This window comes from Ceratotherium simum, chromosome 1 (assembly GCF_057802395.1).
Source record: "Ceratotherium simum simum isolate JZ-2026a chromosome 1, ASM5780239v1, whole genome shotgun sequence".
Taxonomy (NCBI): Eukaryota; Metazoa; Chordata; class Mammalia; order Perissodactyla; family Rhinocerotidae; genus Ceratotherium; species Ceratotherium simum.
This window is the reverse complement of record NC_141900.1, coordinates 48,159,269-48,180,732: the sequence shown is the minus strand read 5'-3', so window position 1 is coordinate 48,180,732 and position 21,464 is coordinate 48,159,269. Positions and strand designations below refer to the sequence as shown.

At 37.2% G+C, this 21,464-nt stretch overlaps 1 protein-coding gene across 6 annotated transcripts in view; it reads left to right on the top strand.

The window, feature by feature from the left end:
* Positions 1-21,464, top strand: part of DGKB (diacylglycerol kinase beta) — a 700,672-nt gene that overhangs the window by 634,211 nt on the left and 44,997 nt on the right. Inside the window, exon 23 of one of the 6 annotated variants that reach the window (XM_087426960.1) lies at positions 20,991-21,034. The exons of the other annotated variants lie outside the window; for them this stretch is intronic. Within the exon in view, the coding sequence (XP_087283086.1) occupies positions 20,991-21,019 (29 nt within the window). The 3' untranslated portion in view covers positions 21,020-21,034. Of the gene's footprint in view, positions 1-20,990; positions 21,035-21,464 lie in introns of those variants that run through there. 6 annotated transcript variants of the gene reach the window in all.

The window sequence follows — 21,464 nt, the reverse complement described above, 5'->3', positions numbered from 1 at the left end:
ACGCCCATCAGAATGGTTATAATTAACAACACAGGAAACAACATGTGTTGGAGAGGATGTGGAGAGAAGGGAACTCTCATACACTGCTGGTGGGAGTGCAAACTGGTGCAGCCACTATGGAAAACAGTATGGAGATTCCTCAAAACATCAAAGATAGAACTACCATATGATCCAGCTATTCCACTGCTGGGTATTTATCCAAAGAACTTGCAAACACCAATTTGTAAAGATACATGTACCCCTGTGTTCATTGCAGCATTATTCACAATAGCCAAGACTTGGAAGCAACCTAAGTGCCCATCAAGGGACGAATGGATAAAGAAGATGTGGTATATGTAGACAATGGAATACTACTCAGCCATAAGAAACGATGAAATCCAGGCATTTCTGACAACATGGATGGACATTGAGGGTATTATGCAAAGTGAAGTAAGTCAGAGGGAGAAGGTCAAATACCGTATGATTTCCTTCATTAAGTAGTAGATAATAACAACAATAAACAAACACATAGAGACAGAGATTGGATTGGTGGTTACCAGAGGGGAAAGGGGGAGGGAGGAGGGTGAAAGGGATAATTTGGCACATGTGTGTGGTGATGGGTTGTAATTAGTATTTGGGTAGAGAACATGATGTAATCTATGCAGAAATAGAAGTATAATGATGTACACCTGAAATTTTTACAATGTTACAAACCAATGTTACCATAATAAAAAATTAAAAAAAAAAAAAGAAATGAAGAGAGAAATAGACAATTCAATAATCGTCAGAGATTTCTATATCCCTCTTTTGATAATGATAGAACAGCTAGGTAGAAGATAAACAAGGAAATAGAAAATTTGAACAACGCTATAAACCACTGTATAACATCTGTACAAACACCTATAAAACAAACATCTATATAATATCTATACAACACTCCACCCAACAACAGTAGACTATACATTCTTTTTAAGAGCTCATGGAACATTCTCCAAGATAGACCACATGCTAGACCATAAAATAAACCTCAATATATTTTGAAAGGTACAAATAATACAAAGTAGGTCACCTGACTACAATGGAACAAAATTAGAAATCAATAACAAAAGAAATTTGGGAAACTCACTAATATGTTAATTAAATAATACACTCCAAAATAACCAATGGGTCAAAGAAGAAATCAAAAGGGAAATAGGGCCGGCCCAGTGGCATGGTGGTGAAGTTTGCACTCTCTGCTTTGGCAGCCCAGGGTTTGAGAGTTTGGATCCTGGGCATGGACCTACACACCGCTCATTAAGCCATGCTGTGGCGGCATCCCACATACAAAAATAGAGGAAGATTGGCACAGATGTTAGCTCAGCGACAATCTTCCTCAAGCAAAAAGAGGAAGATTGGCAACAGATGTTAGCTCAGGGCCAAGCTTCCTCACCAAAAAAGAAAAAAAAAGGGAAATTAGAAAGTACTCCGAGATTAATGAAAATGAAGACACAATCTACCAATTTACGGGATGCAGTGCTTAGAAGGGAATTTGTAGGACTATATGCGTATAATAAAAAAAAGAAGAATCTCAAATCAAATAACCTAAACTTCCATCTTAAGACAATGAAAAAAGAAGAGCAAACTAAACTTAAAGCAAGCAAAAGAACGGAAAAAATAAAGAATAGAACAGAAATTAGTGAAATACAGAATAGAAAAAAGTAGAGAATGAGAAAAACAATAGTGAAATAGAGAATAGAAAAACAGTAGAGAAAAATCAATGAAATCAAAAACTGATTTTTTGAAAAGATCAACAAAATTGGTAAAACTTTATCTCCATTGTCCAAGAGAAAGATAAAACTTGAATCACTTGAGTCAGAAATGAAAGAGGGGATCTTACTACTGATCTTACAGAAACAAAAAAAAAAGACTAACAGAATACTATGAAATATTGTATGCCAATAAATTACATTAATTAGATAAAATGGATAAATTCCTAGAAAGACACAAAGTACAGAAACTGACTCATAAAGAAATAGACAATCTAAATTTATAGGCAAAGAAATTGAAGTAGTAGTCAAAATCTACCCACAAAGAAAAGTGCTGGCCCAGTTGGCTTCATGGGTGAATTCTATCCAACAGTTAATGAAGAATTAATACCAATTATTTACAAACTCTTCCAAAAAATAAAAGAAGGAAGCCTTCCTCATTCATTTTACGAGGCCAGCATTACCACGACACCAAAACCAAACAAAGACAACAAGAAAAGAAAACTACCAATGTATTTTATGACTATGAATGCAAAAATGCTCAACAAAATACTAGCAAACTAAATCCAGCAACATACAAATGAATTATACACCATGACTAAGTGGTATTATCCCAAGAATGTGATTTTATTTACTCTGAAAAACAATTAAAAAATAATACATCATATCAATAAAATGAAAACCAAAAATCATATGAACTTCTCAGGAGACACAGAAAAAACATTCAACAAAGTCCAATTTCTTTTCATGATAAAAACACTCAGCAAACTAGTATAAAAATCCTCAAACTGATAAAAGGTATCTATGAAAAACCCACAGCTAATATCATACTTAATGGTAAAAGACTGGATGCTTTCCCCCTAAGATCAGAAATAAGACAAGGATATCCATTCTCATCACTTTTTCTGTTCAGCATTGTACTGGAGGTTCCAGCTAGGGCAATTAGGAAAGAAAAATTGGAAAGGAAGAAGTAAAACTATCTCTCTTCACTTATAACATAATATTGTATATAAGAAATCCTAAGGAATCTATTAAAACTGATTAATGAGTTCAGCATACATGCTTGTAAGATATAAGATCAATGTATAGTATCAGTTGTATGTCGGGACCAGCCCGGTGGCATAGTGGTTCAGTTCACGTGCTCCACTTTGGTGGCCTGGGGTTCACAGGTTCAGTTCCCGGGTGCAGACCTACGCACCTCTTATCAAGCCATGCTGTGGCAGGTGTCCCACATATAAGAGTAGAGGAAGATGGGCACAGATGTTAGCCCAGGGCCAGTCTTCCTCTGCAAAAAGAGGATTGGCAATGGGTGTTAGCTCTGGGTTAATCTTCCTCACCAAAAAAAAAAAAAAAATTCAGTTGTATTTCTACACACTTGCAATTAACAATCAAAAAATGAAATTTAAGAAAATAATTTCGTTTATAATAGCATCAGGAAAGAATAAAATACTAGAAATACATTTAACAAACAGAATTCAAAACTCATACTCTGAAAACTACAAAACTTTATAGAAAGAAATGAAAGAGATCTAAATATATGAACATCTAATGCTCATAGATTGGAAAACTTAAAATTGTTAAGATGGTAATACTCCCCAAATTGATCTACAGACTCAACATAATCATTATCAGAATCCCAGCTGGCTTCTTTGTAGAAACTAACAAGCTGATTCTAGAATTTATACGGAATTGCAAGGGATCCATTATGGCTAAAATACTCTTGAAAAAGATGAACAAAGTTGGAGTACACATACTTCCTAATTTCAAAACTTGGTACAAAGCAAGAATAATCAAGACAGCATGGCACTTGCGTAGGATAGACATATAGATCAATGGAATAGAATTGAGAGTCCATAAATAAACCCATGTGTCTGTGGTCAACTGTTTTTGACAAGGGCACCAGACCATTTAGTAGGAAAATAATAGGCTTTTCAACAAATAGTGCTAGGACAACTGGACAGCCACTTACAAAGAATGAAGTTGGACCCTTACCTCATACCATATGCCAAAATTAACTCAAAAAGAATCAAAGGACAAAATGTAAAATCTGAAACCATAAAATTCTTAGAAGAAAATGTAGGGATAAATTTTCATGTCCTTCATTCAGCCATTGATTGTTATATATGACACCAATAGCATGAGCAACAAAAGAAAAAATATATAAATTGGACTTCATCAAAATTAAAAACTTGTGCTTCAAAGGGCACTATCAAGAAAGTGAAAAGATAACATGCAGACAAGAGAAAATAATTGTGAATCATATATCTAAGGAACTTGTATGTACAATATATAAAGAACTCTTACAACTCGATAACAAATAGATAAATAACCCAATTCAAAAATAGGTAAAGATTCTGAAGAGATATTTCTCCAAAGAAGATATACAAATGGCCAATAAACACATGCAAATGTGCTTGACATCATTAGTTATCAAGGAAATACAAATCAAAACCACAATGAAATACCACTCCACATCTACTAGGATAGCTAGAATCAAACAGTCAGATAATAACAAGTGTTGATGAGAATGTGGAAAATCATGTCCTTATACCTTGTTGTTTGGATTGTAAAATGGTGCCGCCACTGAAAAACAGTCTAGCCGTTCCTCCAATAGTTAAACATAGAGTTAGCACATGACTCAGCAATTTCACTCCTGGGTAAATGTCCAAGAAAAATGAACACATATGTCCACACAAAGACTTGTACATTAATGTTTATAGCAGCATTATTCATAATAGCCAAAAGGTGGAAACAACTAAAATGCCCATCAGTGGATGAATAGATAGAATATAATCTGTTCATGCAATGGAATATTATTCAATTATAAAAAGGAATGAAGCATTGATACACGCTGTAACAGAGATGAACCTTAAAAGCATTATGCTAAGTGAAAAATCAAGTCACAAAACACCACATATATGATTTCATTCATATGAAATATTCAGAATAGGCAAATCTATAAGTATAGAAAGTAAATTAGTAGTTGCTGGGAAGCTAGTGAGACTAGGGGAGTTCGGGGATTGGGGAAAAAGGGCACAATATCTAAAGGATATGGGGTATCTTTTTGAGGGGATAAAAAGTATTTTAAAATTTATTGTGGTGATGGTGATGGTGGATTTACATATCAGTAAATATACTGGAAAACATTGAATTGTATACTTTAAATGGGTGAATTGTATGGCATGTGAATTATGTTTCAATAAAGCTGTAAAAAAAATTTCTATCCCAGTAATGGTGGTTTAGTTTCTTCCTCAAAGAATAGAATGTAATATTTTAGTCTAGCAAGTTCATAAATGGGCAAAAGTATGATTAGCTTCCCCTTATCTTTCTTTAAGCCATCTCTTATTCATTATGGGCAAGAGCCACTTCCAAAGCAGATCAGGTCTTCATTCCCATTAGCATTTGGCCTTTGGTCAATTCACAGCACAGAAAGAGCTTTTGTTGGCGGACATCTTAGACCACCAACAAATTCACCATTGAGGTTGAGCAAATATCATTGTGGTTTTTACTACTTTTTTTTAGAGTGATATTTTTATTTAACTATTGAGTGCTTTTGCAAGATGGTTTCAGCATTGAGAAACATAGAGTAATCTTGGTTGAGATTTATAATTCTTTTTAAATCTATGACCTTGAAAATATGACTTCAAGGTCATGGCAAAGTTAGGCTGGAGCTCAAATTTATTATCTATTTGGAAAAGATTTCAAATTCTTTCTCCATTTCCTCTGAATAAACCATAGATTTCTTTTTCTCTTCTCTATTTTAGACATATTAATATTAGAATACCTCATATTGAAAATGATTATTCTTTTTGCTCAAATGTTTTTTGAAGACTGTAGTTTCTTGAACACAAAGCTATGCCTCGTAGGTGTGTTTATATGAATCTATCTACCAAATAAAACTTTATTTCAAAGCCAAATGAAATCTAACATTTGCTCATTATCAGTATGGGTCCTAAGAGGAAACTGATTAAGCACTCGAGTTAGAATAACTTAAGGAAATTTCACTTACACTGGGACTTATTACAAAGGTCTGGGCAGAACCATGGGATCAGATGCAATGGAGTTGTCACCACCTAGACCTCAATGGATGAGAGGAGAAAAAGGAAAAAGGAAAGTGCGGTGGCCCGCCCGTGGCGTAGTGGTTAAGTGCACGAGCTCCGCTGCTGGCGACCTGGGTTCAGATCCCGGGCGCGCACCAATGCACCGCTTGTCAGGCGTTGCTGTGGCGGTGTCCCACATAAAGTGGAGGAAGATCGGCACGGATGTTAGCTCAGGGCCAGTCTTCCTCAGCAAAAAGAGGATGATTGGCATAGATTTTAGCTCAGGGCTGATCTTCCTCACACACACACAAAAAAATGGAAAGTGGGAAAAAGAGAGAATGACGGAGAGACTGAGAGTCAGCTGCCTTGAGAGGAGCATAACTTTCTGTTAAGAATCAGTCCACCTAGCAAGCCTGTGGGACTTCACAGGAAGGGAAGGGAATAGATAGCTTGAGTTCTATGTGGAACATTTTCATTCAAGTCTATAGGTGGAAGAATAATGCCATTTTTTCCTGCTTGCGTCTCTCTTGCTTTTAGCTTGTTTTGAGATCTGTTCTATTTTCCACTTATGTTCTAAATAGGTCTTTTGGAATTTCCAATATGACTGTTCATCACAGACTTTTATATAAATCTGGTATGATTAATCACTTCAGAATCTGACAATGGTCACAAAAGCTTTGTAATACTTTATAGACTGCTGGTCCAGATTAACAACAATGAATATTTGTGATGGTTGCTTTTCTTAAAGGTTAATGAAAATGGGAAGAATGAAGTTGCAGAGAATGCAACTAGACTACTAGCTTTAGAGATTTGGCATCTAGAAAAAAATCCATATATCAAGGAAGCAAACAAAGATCTAAGCGTTAAATTCAATTAAAGGTAGAGAAAATTAGTGGACAGTTGCTCGTAATTACTAATGTTACTGGAAAAGATGATATTATTTATAAATAAAACCTTGAATTATTCTCATTTTAAAAAATTTAATATCCAAACAGTACTTTAGAATCCTCATGTATATCCTCTGGAAACATAATGCACTTTGGATCTGTAAGGGGCCTTGGAGATCCTCTAGGCCTTTCTCTTATCATTTGATGTGTAGAGGTTGGGATGTAAAGAGAGAAGTGACTTTCTCAGTCCATTCAAGTTCTCATTCAATGGACGAGGTGAAATAAAAAGCTACATTAGAGATTCAGAAGAATTTTTTAAAAATAATATCTTTATGTAGTTTTTATTAAATATAGTACATAAAAACTGATGATATATAGAAAGTTTATATTGTTGAAAAAGAAAAAAATCATTCACAATTCCATCTTTCAAAGACAACCACGACAAGCATATTGGTACAAATCCCTCAAGTTATTTTCTGAACACACATCCCCTTCCCAATCTCCCCCAATGCATTCTCATTGACAAAAGTGGTAACTTACTATATGTATTTTCATAACCATCTTTTTCATTTTACAATTTTGGTTTATGATAATATTTTAAACCAAGTTTGTTACTTGTGACATAACAATACACTAGTGTGGCCTTGAGAAGTCCAAAAAAATCTTGAACATGGCTGAGATTTGAGTGATATTCACCCGTATTTACCAGTCATTTTCTTTCTTTCCTAAACACAGTCCTTGACCTCTAGTTTCTGATCAGGTTAAAAAGTTAAAGGAAAAAAAATCAAAATTATTTCCCCTTATTATTCTTTTTTATCATGGCCTATTTTTTTCATTTCCTTCATAGAATTCATTATAATTTGCAATTTTGTATCTTAGTTTTTGTTTTAAATCTGTTATCTTCATTAGACAGTAAACTCCAGGAAGGCGAGAATACTTCTACTTGGTCTCAAGTCCTAGCACAAGGCTTGATACATAGTAAGAGGTTAGTAACTATTTGTGAGTGAATCTACAAATCAAGCTGCTTAAAGAAATATCCAGGCCATATGTATACAGTGGCACACATATACAGGGACACAGCTTAGCATTGTATAAGCAAATATATTTGAAAATGTTTTACTTTGGTGAATAAAACACTTCTTTCAAATCTTTTTTCTTTTCATATACATATGATTTCAGTGCACAGAGAAGTAACATTAGTCATTTCATTAGGAAAGAGTTCAAATCCAAAATCAGAATGATTGATTGCAAATCTAAGCTCTACCATTACTTAATTGGGCCAGTTACTTAACTCTGTGTCACTGTGCCTCATCTGTAAAATGGAGATAATACTAGTACTCACCTTATAGGACTATTTGAGGATTAAATGAGATAAAACATAAAACAGTTGTATACTAACTGCACTTATTAAATGCTCAAAATATTAGTGATTATTATTATTGTTATTATTAACATCCTTATTATTATTCTGGGCTTATCTGTGTGCATAGACTTTGATGAAATTTGAGAGAAAGGGAATGTGCATATAAGGGAATGACTAATATTTATGTTTCCTATGTGGCCCTGCACTTTACGAGGTGCTTTTAATAAATTATCCCTATTTTACCCTTGAGAAAAATGTGGCTCAAAAACTTTAATTTTCTCCTAGGTTTGTCATTAATCGCCTTGTCACACATGCAGACCTCTACTACAGGTTCATCTCTTATTTATAAGAGATTGTTTATATTTATATAAGATTGTTTACACTTGTATATTATATATTTATATGTATTTATAAGAGATTGTTTATATTTGCCTTAACTTGCCATATTCTTTTTCTTTTCCTTGTATGAAAAATCTTACTGCATCCCTCAACCACCAAGCAAATGTTCACGTTTTTCTCGAGATTCCACTCAAACACTGCCTCCAATTATACTCATTGTCTTCATGCTTTTGTCTTATCGTTTGCCATTGTGATGAGGATAGGTCCTTATAAATTAAATGTTTCCATTTCTTCATGAACTCTTTCAACTTAGCAGCATTCTGACACACAAATAGTGCTTATTAAATATGGAGTGGGAAGAGAAGCAAAGGAGTGTGAATGGGAGGGAGACATAAATGGAAGCCAAGACAGTACTGTGTGACTCTAAAACCCGTGAAGCAGTCAATGGCATTTCCTCTCAACTCAGTGCTGCATTTGCTTAAGTCTTACTAATTCACAGTTATTTTAAGTGAGGACAAAGAAGCAGTTCATGCACTTAATCTTCTCTTGGTATTTTCAAAATTGTGCTACCTTCTTGCGGGTAGAATCAGGCACAACTTTTGAAGTTTCATTATTTGTTTTCTTGTAATTATGTGATAGAAGAGAGCAGAACAGAGACAAAAAGCAACTTTTTTAGAAGAAAAATTTCTAACTGAGTAAATTATGTTTGTTGCAGAAAAGGGAAAAATATAGGAAATTAAAATAACTAAAATGAGAAATATGTTTATCCCACTACCCAGAAATAACCGCCATATAACATTTCCAAATATTTTCGTCCTATACTTTTTTTTTCATTTCTGTTGCCATGTACAACCAAAATACATGTTTTTTTAATTTCTTATCTCCAAAACATAAAATGATAATACATTTTTTGAAAATATGAATTTGAGATAGCATATGGAATTTGATTCAAAAATGGATGGACATCCCCAGAATTAGAAAGAATATGACATATTCAAGAAAGTGAAAAGTTATGTTTACTGTAGAAAATGAAGACAAGAATGGCAACAGATAGAGCTAGAAAGGTGAGCGGGGACAAGATAATATGGGGTCATGTAGGCCTGGTCAAGAATTTGGAGTTTTATCCTTAGAATAATTAGAAAGGCTAAGTGTTTTTAATCAGGAAAGTGACGTGATCTGCATTTGAAAGAGGCTGAATAGACATGGGCCATCAGTTAGAAAGCTAGTACAGGTACTTTGGACTAGGGTGGTGGTAACAGAGATGAACAACAGTGAAAAAGTGTGAGGAGTACCTGGGAAAGTACAAAGAGAGAGAGAGGGAGAAAGAGACACATGTACAACCTCACTATACTAATAACTAGGGAAATGCAAACTAAAACAATGAGATAACATTTTTCACTTATTTTATTAGAAACAAAAAGAAAAGTTTGTTGCTCTGATTGATAGTAACAATCATCGGCTATAAAATGTGGGGAAGATTATATTCTCTGTACTCTATGATGGGAATATAAACTGTATGGTCATCGCCACAGTTTCATGAATGCTGGCAGAAGACACAAGAATATTGGGTTAGTGGGGCCAGCCCGGTGGTGTAGTGGTTAAGTTTGCTCGCTCAACTTGGGGGGCTGAGGGTTCACAGGTTTGGATCCCAAGCGTGGACCTATGCGCTGCTCAACAAGCCATGCTGTGGCAGCATCCCATATACAAAAATAAAGGAAAATGGGCACAGATGTTAGCACAGGGCCGATCATCCTCACACACACACCCAAAAAAAGAATACTGAGTTAGAGGTGACATATAGTTTATTACTTATAACAATAGCAGGAGCCAGAATATCAGCCTTTTTGTGCTAGTTCCCCCAGCCCTAATTTCCACAGGACAACACAAAGAGGGACAGATAACATTTGCTCATGCAGTGGGTTGTACTATAGGAGACCTCAGAGCTTAGGGGAAACATTATTATACTGTAGAGTAAGCATGTCTTCCTTTTGCTCTAAGTGGGAGGGTGGTGAGGGACACACTATCTTCCAAGACTGTATTATACATCCTTGAAAAGATAGTGGAGAACAAGGACAGATAAAGCCTTACTTGCCAGACATACAGAAAAGTGACAAATCCATAGAGAATGGTCTCCCAACACTACTTGGGAGTATGATCTGGCAGTATCTTTTAAAACTATATTCCTCAACCTTGAGAAACACTCGTATAAAGAGCCATGTATAGGGGTCTGGCCCCGTGGCTTAGCGGTTAAGTGCATGTGCTCCGCTACTGGCGGCCGGGGCACACACTGATGCACCGCTTGTCCAGCCATGCTGAGGTGATGTCCCACATACAGCAACTAGAAGGGTGTGCCACTATGACATACAACTATCTACTGGGGCTTTGGGGAGAAAAAGAGGAAAAAAAGGAGGAAGATTGGCATGGATGTTAGCTCAGGGCCAGTCTTCCTCACACACAAAAATAATAATAATAATAAATTTTAAAAAAGAGCCATGTATAAAGATACTCACTGCAGCATTGTAATAGAAAAAAGGAAAAGCCTAGCTTTAAATAGAAGAAAGTCTAACAGTAGAGTATTTATACTGTCATATTTTGTGCATTATTTAAAATGAGACAAATTTGTATATTAAAAAATAGCTCTCCAGAATATGTTTTTGTCTGAATAAACCAAATTACAGAGTATGTTACCATTTTTTTTGTAAAAACTAACATACAAACTAATCTGTGCATTTGAAATTGAACTGCTGCCTGTGAGTACATGTAAAAATGGACAAAAGATCAGGATGAATATACACCAAATTCACAATTAATTTTATCTCTAGATAAAGAAAGAAAAGATGGACATGAATTGAGAGTGATGCTGAAAGGACGTTGTTGCCATTTTTTATAAAGTACATATTCATGTATGACCTGTTTAATTTCTAAAAGTTAATTGGCAAGTCTTGGTAATTGATAGATTTGGGAAAAGAGAAAGACAGGTGTCAAAGATGACAAATTGTCTGGCTTAATCAATTGGATGGGTGGTAGTAAAATTTGGAAGGATCGAGAAGTTTAGAAAAGAAATAGGGAGCCGGCCCCGTGGCTTAGCGGTTAAGTGCACGCGCTCTGCTACTGGTGGCCCGGGTTCTGATCCCAGGCGCGCACTGACGCACTGCTTCTCTGGCCATGCTGAGGCGGCGTCCCACATACAGCAAATAGAAGGATGTGCACCTATGACATACAACTATCTACTGGGGCTTTGGGGAGAAAAAAAAAAAAGGAGAAGGATTGGCAATAGATGTTAGCTCAGAGCCAGTCTTCCTCAGCAAAAAGAGGAGGATTAGCATGGATGTTAGCTCAGGGCTGATCTTCCTCACAAAAAAAAAATAAAAAGAAAGAAATAGGTACTTTGTGGGGATGGGAATAATGAGTCAACTTCAGAAGTGTTGGGTTTGAATCATTCAAATTCAAATGTTGAATGAACAGTTTGATGTTAGGGTCTGAATTTGAGAAGACTGGAGATTAAAATGTGTAGGTCAGCTGCAAAATGGTGGTAACTGAAGCCATGTTGGTGAATGAGAATTTCTAAAGAAAGAATGCAGTGAAAAGAGGATCCAAGACAAAGCCTTGCAGAATTTCGTCCTTTAATTGTTAGAAGAAGGGGGAAGGCAAGAAAGGAGACTAGGAATAAACAACCAGAGAAGTAGGGGAAACAAAACAAAACATGAGAGTGTCACTAAGCAGAGGCTAAGGAAAAAGACTGCATGAAGATGTAGTGATCACACATGTCAAATGCTGCAGAAAGCTCTATTAGGATGATGAAGTCCTTTGATTTGAGCAGCATGAAGGGACATGACTTATGAAATGAATATGATGAATTTTAATGAGGTGTTAAAGAAAGAAGCCAGATTTGCATGGTTTAAGAGGTGAGCAGGAGGTGAACAAAGTAAAGAAACTTGTAAAGATTTTTGATTGAGAAAGAGGAGAGCAATCGTGAAAGTGATCGTCGTAGGGGAACAGAGCATCTGTAGAGGTTTTCTTTTAAGGAGAGAATCCTGAGCGGGTTAAAATTCCAATGGCAGGGATCCAATGGAGAGAGAAAGTGAATGAAAAATCAAGAAAAGGTGAGGCTATAAAGCAGGAGGAGATAGGCTTGCTTTGTAAAGATAAAGAGCCCACAAATCTGTTGTAACAGGAAGTGAAGGGGAGAGGGTGGGTGCTGGTTCTTGTAGGCTCTAAGATGGTGGAAAGTTGAAGCAGTGCCTGCCTGGTGACCTCTAGTTTCTCTGCAGTAGGTGGCACGGTCATTTCTTGAGGGTAAGGGAGATTTGAGGATTTGAAGAGAGGGACGTAAACTTGATGTAGAAGGCATTGTTGGTTATGTGAAGCTACATATCGTGGAGACTACTGGGTGGATGACCTCTGCCATCTTCACTCTATCACACTGATTAATTCTGAAAATCAGATGTACATGGAGACTTTGGGTCGAGCCAAGTCACATTAAAATTCTGTTATGATTCTCACAACACATTAAAACTGTTATTTTTCTGGCAATAGTATTTAGAGACAGAATTTTAAACCGAGGAGTTAATTTTTCCAGATTGTGCACATGGATATGTATCTAAACTGAAAGGACAAAGCAGCCATCTTTCTCTAGTGCTACGTGCTAATCAGTCTCCTAAAATTGGCTGGCTGCCCATGAGCCTGAAAAGAATTCCTGTTTGCTTTTGTGTTGAGTTAAAGAGTCAGGCATTTGCCCCCAGTAATGGAGGCATCACTGCTTCTTGCTTGGCCATTGCACCACCAGATGTATCATATAAATACTCTAATGGATAGTGGTGGACTAGGAACATAGGAGATAATCTGATGCAGGCAGATGCTAGCAGTCAAGATTACTCAAGCTGTATTGAAATTTCCTTTGCACCTGGCACTGGAGGTGTTAGCCATGCCAGTTCAATCCCCCCAACACAGATGTTCTTGTTGTACCACTTTGTATGTATAACATTTAGGTTTCTGTTCAGCTTTGCCACAGTACACATAAATACTGTAATCCAAAGACCACCCATTTATTAGTGCACCTGCATCTTCAACCAGATTTCTTTCATTCTTTTCAATGAATGCTCAACATTTTTTAAAAAACGAGACAGCCATGGGGTGAATAACCTTTTTATCTGCCAGATAGCATAACAAAATGGTGATCATGATGATGATAAAAAATAACAATACCAGATCCAAAAAAAAAAAAGCCAAATTAATGTTACTAAAATGTGGAAGTAAACTGAACTCTGTTTAAGCCAAAGATATTTTATAAACTTCTGTTTTAAGTCTTTCTTGATTTCTTATTAGTGAAGAAGATAGATTATATAAATAGACTATTTTTCTCAGAGCTAAATTCTTCTTTTTTTCTTCAAATGGGCTTTTGATAGAGCTACCTCTTAAGGAGCAGATTTTCCTGTATGTGAACCTCTGAGGCCCCCATTTTAAATTAATAGGAGTGGAGCTCTGTGCAGCTGAAGACTGGATATGACCTCCTGAATACGGGATGAAAAAACCTTTGGAGGGAGGCAAGATCATTACTCTAGAGAATAGCCTTGTGTAGTTGCTGTCCTACTGAAGTGGGGAAAGGGCATCAAAATGTTTTGATCTTGTTTTTATAGTTGTAAGCAGTGTCTGTATCTTTCCAAATACTTAATTTTGAAATATATTTCTCTATAAAAAGGAATTTCAACGCTACTTAATTTTGGTTTGGGGGAGATAGCACTGCCTTTCATTATTCATTTGAAACAAATAAATGTTTAAACATGAGCTACATTTTAAAAATTGATGAGTGGTGATGGTTTTGAAAGGTTTTTTTTTTTTCATCAGTAGTAATAGTTTTCCAGGTTTATACTCACGTCCTGCTTATTTCCCACTCTGCATATAGCCACAATTGTATTCTGTTTGAGACTTACATATGCCCCCCACAGATAAAAGAGAAACAGTGTATGCTATTATATCAATATCACTCCTGTAATTTAGTAATTCACTGTGTAGAATATATAGGCTACCAAGAAGCCAGATAATTAAGGGATAAAGTGGAAAGAAGAGGAGAATCCAGAAGGAAAAATGAAGAGGCAAAAAGGATAAATGAAAAAATAAAAACTAGCCATATCCAGGAGTCTGTGAATGTCCTTTTGTTTATTTCTCACTACTCTAGGAGCACTGGGATAGGACTGAACGAACACTAGCAGTGTCTTCAGTGAATAGTTAGACAATCAAGCTAGCTGAAGAGGCTACTTAGTACTCCTGTATTCTAAAATTAGACAGAAAGCTAAAATGCAGAAAAATGAAGAAAGAACCAATAAAAGCCAGTTTCCTTAACTATTCTAAAATTAATACAGTTATTTTCATTTAGAATTCTTTTGTTCAATACAGAGATACTAGCATATGTGTGCACACAGGCACAAAGAAACATCAATCCATAACTTAGAAGAAAGAAGGAAGGAGAATACCTCTAAAGAGAGAAAAATCAGGGCTGCCTGGCAATCCCTGGCATCCAATAAAATGGGTGGAAGCCTTTTGAAGTAGAACTTGAACCACATTAGTCCTTGCTGCCTCCTACTTCAAACAGGAGGATTAAATAGAATATATTTCTTTATCCTAGACTAGTCTTTGTTCTCTTAGTGTTTTTAAGGCCTTCTAATACTGCACTCCCACTGCAGTTCAAGATTCCAGAGTGCTAGTGCTCACTATCCCTGTTCCATCCTTGGAATACTCTTCTAGTTCAATGAAATGTTTCTATTGTTTATGATATTCATAGCAACTATACAGTGATTGTCTTGTGCCAAGCATGGTGCTAATTGTGTGGTATATATTCTGTCACTAGGTATTTTTATGTCATTTTACAGACAAGGGATGCTTGCAAAGATTAAATATTCTTTCAAGGTCACACAATTAATAACTTAAGGAGCAATAATCTGGACCCAGAATTCATATTATAAACCTTGCATGATTAATCTCTATAAAACTTTACTGAGAAGATCAGAGTAGAGCTTTACCAACAGAGTTCTGTAGAAGTATTCAAGTATCACACAAGAAATTGTGTTGAAAAGTCACATTTAAGTTTTGAGGTTGTTTATTTAAAAATATATCTTTTACATTTCTTTGAGGATATGGTATTGGGCTCCATTTCTTTCTCTTCTTTTGTTCCTCATTTACTCTCACCCTCACTTTTTCATGCCTTACTTCCCAAGTACTATTAAAGAGTGGAACTAAAAAGGTTGCCACCTCAGGATAAAAATTATAGTTTTACTTTGACATAGGTTATCAGTCAGGATTTTTAGTTACAAACAAGATCCAGTCTGACTTGTATAAGAAAAGAGGCATTTATTTAAAGATATTGGTAGCCACAGAGTCTCTCCCAAGGACAGAGAATCAGGCTTAAAAGCGACCCAGCCAGGAACCACAGTCCAAGTACATGGCCTAACTTTTCCAGAGGGAACATTACTGTCACTGCTTCTGTGTACAAGTGCAAGACCTTACCGTAGAGATGCAGGACACAGGATGCTAGCCCTAGGACCTCTAACATGACTCCCTCAGAGAACAGAATGTCTCCATGCCACCCTGGCCAGAATCATTTCTGCTTGGCACCTCCTTGTTCAAGCCACTGCATTCCAAACTAAAGTCTCACGTTGGTGCAACTAATTGGTGAAGCCTAGGTCACATGCTGGTGGATCACACTCTGGTGGATCACATGTTGGCAGGTCACACACTGATAGGTCACACATTGGTGGATCATATGCTGATGGGTCACACGCTGATGGGTCACATGTTGATGGATCACATGCTGACCCCAAAGAAGGCAGGGGCAGTGAGTTTCTTTGAGGTCAGAATTTATATTCCTGAAACATAAGGAGGTTGCTTAAAAAGTGTTGGGCAGCGGTGGCGCAAGCGGTTAAGTGCGCGCGCTCCGCTGCGGCGGCCCAGGGTTCGCCGGTTCGGAACCCGGGCGCGCACAGACACACTGCTTGGCAAGCCATGCTGTGGCGGCGTCCCATGTAAAGTGGAGGAAGATGGGCACAGACGTTAGCCCAGGGCCGTCTTCCTCAGCGAAAAAAGAGGAGGATTGGCGGATGTTAGCACAGGGCTGATCTCACGAAAAAAAAAAAAAATTAAAAAGTGTTGGGCAGGAAGAAAGCACGACAGATGTCTTCAATACCCAATAAGAGAAACAGTATAAAAGGTTAATTAAAAGTTATTTTCAACACCTATAGTCTCCATCTCATATTTTTTTACCCTAATACTTATGTTTTCTGTATCAGATCTTTTTCTTAATTGAATATTTGCTAGTAACTGATATAAATTGTACTTTACTACTATTGTCTTATATAATAAAATTTATTTACCTATCAGAGATCCTGCTCACTCACCTCCTACAAAAATAGTTGAAACATTAAATGAATGTTATCCAGTAGGTTTACCTGTATCTTAGAGTTTGCCGAACTTTAGCATATATCATGTGATCTTTACAATCTAATGAGGCAAGCGGAATGTATGACATTATTTCCACTTTGCAGATTAAAGAAAGTGGATTTTAGAAGGGTCATGTGATTTCTCCATGCCAAAAATCTGATTATGTTGTTCATTGTATAAAATATCTCAATCGGGGGCCAACAGCCCTTCACATAAGTCCAAACTCTTTGACATGGTTTGTAAAACCATGTGTCATGAACTTGCTTACTTTTTGAGCCTAACGTTCCTTTTCCCTCATACCCCCTGAAATTCCATGCTGCGGCCATATTGAAGAATTTCTAGGTCATTTTAAGCATCAGGATTTATCTCACCTTTCGCTGTTCCTTTGCACATGCTGTTGCTCAGCCTGAAACTACCATCGCCTACCTGTTCACCTGGCTGAGTCTCACATTCTCAGGTTGTTGCTGACATGTGACTTCCTCTGGAAAATCTTCCCTTCAGGATGGTTAATTTCCCTTCCTACAAACAACCGAGCAACTTGAACTTAGCCCTCTCTTAACCCCCATCACTTTTTTCAATTGGTGTTTTAATGAAATGTTTGCTTATGTGGATTCCATCCACTACCTCCTCTCTTTATTAAACTGGAATCTCTATGGAGTCACATACCATGTCCTTCTAATTCATCTTAAAAATGCCAGCTATTTAAGGAATTGACAGCATGTAGTTAGTACACAAGTTTTTTTTAATAATTTTATTTACTTATTTCTTTTCCCCCAAAGCACCAGTAGATAGTTGTATGTCGTAGTTGCACATCCTTCTAGTTGCTGTATGTGGGACGCGGCCTCAGCATGGCCGGAGAAGCAGTACGTCGGTGCGCGCCCGGGATCCGAACCCGGGCCGCCAGCAGCGGAGCACGAGCACTTAACCGCTAAGCCACGGGGCTGGCCCACAAGTTTTTCTTTTGAATAGCGTTATTAAATTATCACCTGGTTAGTATCGTATATCAGAAATGATCTTATTCAAAGTCTATGGTGTTTCTTCCTCACATCCATTTGTCTGCATCTCTATCTCTAGTATAATATTTATACATGTATTCTACTGTTATTTGGCTTGTCTGCCTGTATTATGCCATTTCCAGTTTTATGGATGTAGTAAGGCTCTTCTGCGTTCTGGCCTTGGGACTTTTGTAGTTAGTATTCTGTGCTCAGAAGGCAAAAGCACAAACGGCTGGTGGGGCTAAAAGTGAAGCACTCTGGGCAGGGCCTTGGTTAAATTGGAAAGGGCATGCCCTGTCTAAAGACGAGGAGATTTGCAAGGAGGGCAAGTGGGCCCAATGTTGCCAGATTCTTCAATCTTTCAAGAGTCTCAGAATTACATGTTTACTTGGAATCTACTTATTTTTTAAAATGTTAACCAGAAATGGGAGAAAATAGTTGCAAGCTATATATCTGATAAAGTGTAAACACCCAAAATATGTAAGGAACCCCTACAACTCATTAGCTAAAACAAACAAACCAAAATAGACATTTCTCCAAAGACGATATACCTTCATATACCCACAGGTATATGAAAAGGTGCTCAACATCACTAATCATCAGGGAAATGCAAATCAAAACCACAATGAGATATCACCTCACATGTGTTAGGATGGCTATTATAAAATAAAAAAAGATAAGTGTTGGTGAGGATGTGGAGAAAAGAGAACTCTCGTACACTGTTGGTGGGAGCGTAAATTGGTGTAGCCACTATGGGAAACAGTATGGTGATTCCTCAAAAAATTAATAGAACTACTACATGATTCATCAATCCCACATTTGGGTATATAACCAAAGGAATTAAAATCAGAATCTTGAAGCGATACTGTATTCCCATGTTCGTTGCAGTGTTATTCACAGCAGCAATCTAAACGTTCATTGATGGATGAATGGATTAAAAAAATGTAGCATGTACATACAATGGAATGTTATTCAGCCTTAAAAAGGAAGGCAATCCTGACATTTATGACATGGATGAACTTGTAGGACATTATGCTAAGGGAAATAAGCCAGACACAGAAGAACAAATACTACATGATCCTACTTATATGAGAAATCTAAAGTAGTCAAACTCATAGAAGCGGAGAGTAGAATGGTGGTTACCAGGGGCTGGGTGGAGGGGAAAAGAGGGAAGTGTTGGTCAAAGGGTACAAAGTTTCTATTGTGCAAGAAGAAAAACTCCTAGAAATCTAGTGTACAGCATAGAGCCTATAGTTAACAACACTGCATTGTATACTTAGAAAATTTGCTGATAGAGTAGATCTTATATTAAGTGTTCTTATCACAAAATAAAAAGAAGGGAAGAAACCTTTGTAACTGATGGATGTGTTTATGGCATGGATTGTGGTGATGATTCCATGGGTATATACTTATCTCCAAATTCATCGAATTGTATACATTAAATATATAGAGCTTTTTGTATGTCAGTCATACTTCAATAAAGTAGTTTAAAAAAAAATTTGACATATTAAAAAAAGAGTTAGTTGGGGCCGGCCCAGTGGTATAGGGGTTAAGTGCGTGCACTCCACCTCGGCGGCCTGGGGTTCGCGGGTTCAGATCCTAGGCACGCACCGATGCACCGCATGTCAAGCCATGCTGTGGCGGCATTCCACGTAAAGTAGAGGAAGATGGGCACGGATGTTAGCCCAGGGCCAATCTTCCTCACACACACACAAAAATGTTAGCAACAATTTAAAAATTTAGAACATGTTATGGCATGAGTCAAACAATTCTACGACCAGATTCAGCCCTCCAGCCAACAATTTGTGACTTTTGCTCCCTGAAGAGATGACATGAGATGTCCCAGAGAGAGAGAAGTTTTCAGGGGTAAGGAAAGAGAAAGGAGAGGTTCTGCTGGGTGCCAGGCAGGGGAAAGGGTTACTGTGGTGAGTCCCAAGAACAGTGTGGAACCACAAGAGGTTCCCTGGAAGAGTCCTGAGAAGGTGGTAAGATGTCCTCAGATGGAAGGGCTGGGAGGCAGCCCCAGAACAAGTCTCAACAAGTTTCCTCAGTCCCATGTGTACACGGCATCACAATGCAAGCTTATATAACATGAATAACAGTGGCAATATGACACACTAAGAATGAAAGGCTATTTTCAAATTTTCCAGGCTATTATACAATCTTTAGAGAGGAAATTGGTCTTTAAAATATCTGAGATGGAATTTACTGATAGGGTGGAGTAATGGGAACATGGAGGCAGAATTAAGTTGATTGACAGGAAATAAAACCCATGATATTTTTGTTGAACACCTAATATTGTGGGCTGATACACACACACACACACACACATACACACTCAGAAAGCTTCAAATGCTGAATGATTTTCCAAATAAAAGCACATTCCCTAATTTCAAAGAACTGCATGAAAATAACTACCAGAGATAAAGGACAGAAACAATTCAAAGTAATCCATTTCTTTTTCTCCTTTCATTGATCCACCTGAGCATATGCTCCTATTCCATACCCATGACTCTGCTTTTATTATCCTTTTTTGTGTGGAAAATAATCGCCGCCCTGCTATTAAAACAGGGGTCTTGGCTGTTTCATGATGTTCCAAAAATACTCTAAACTTCCTTTTAGCCAGTTGACGAAAAGCTTGAACCCTTTAGTTCTCGTGGGCAAAGAGCCAATGAAGATTTTTATGAGACAATTTAGGTCATATTAACTCCTCACCAAATCATAAACCCCATATTTTCTCAGCAGTTTTATATTTCTCAATTTAAAATGTGTGGGGAGAGGAGGTCTCATGTAATGAAGTGAAGTATGGTCGGTGCCTTAGCCAGAGACCTCAGGCTAATCATTTCCTTGCTCATATTTATCTAGGTGGACACATATATAGACCCACTTAGAAGGTTCAGTTCACCAAGGCTACTTGTAGAACTCTGTGGAAGTGCTGCAATAAATCTGAGCCATTGAAGCTTTGGGTCACGTCAGATTTGAACATGGATGCATATATTAGGCCTCAGTATATGAGTTTCCATGTGTTAGAATTTCATCTACTGTAGCAGAGCATGTTGAAATTTGTGAACACAAGCAATGTCCTCATTTTAAAGTACGTGATTTAATATAATGTATGTCAGTGATTTCTATAAATGTTAATTAGTTGAAGAAACATTAATGGACAATATTTTTAAGTACAATTACATCAACTTATTTTCCTTCTATTTAAGAATATGCTCGGGCCGGCCCCGGGGCTTAGCGGTTAAGTGCGCACGCCCGGCTGCTGGTGGCCCGGGTTCGGATCCTGGGCCTGCACCGACGCACCGCTTCTCCGGCCATGCTGAGGCTGCGTCCCACATACAGCAACTAGAAGGATGTGCAACTATGACATACAACTATCTACTGAGGCTTTGGGGGAAAAAATAAATAAATAAATAAAATTATAAAAAAAAAAAGAGAGAATATGCTCATCTGTGAGTACCATTTCCTGTTGCGTATTTTCTCCAATAGATGGCACTGGGAAGCTCAGTTAAAATGATGGAGGGATAAATATCCTACAAGTCCCTGGAGGAGGAGAGAAAGGGATGACAGTTAAGTAAATACATTTTATGGATGCTATTTGACAAGAAGCTTCAGATTGTCTAAATATTTCAGATTGTGAATTGACATCAAGTCTTTCTTTTCCCCACTCCTACTAAAATAGA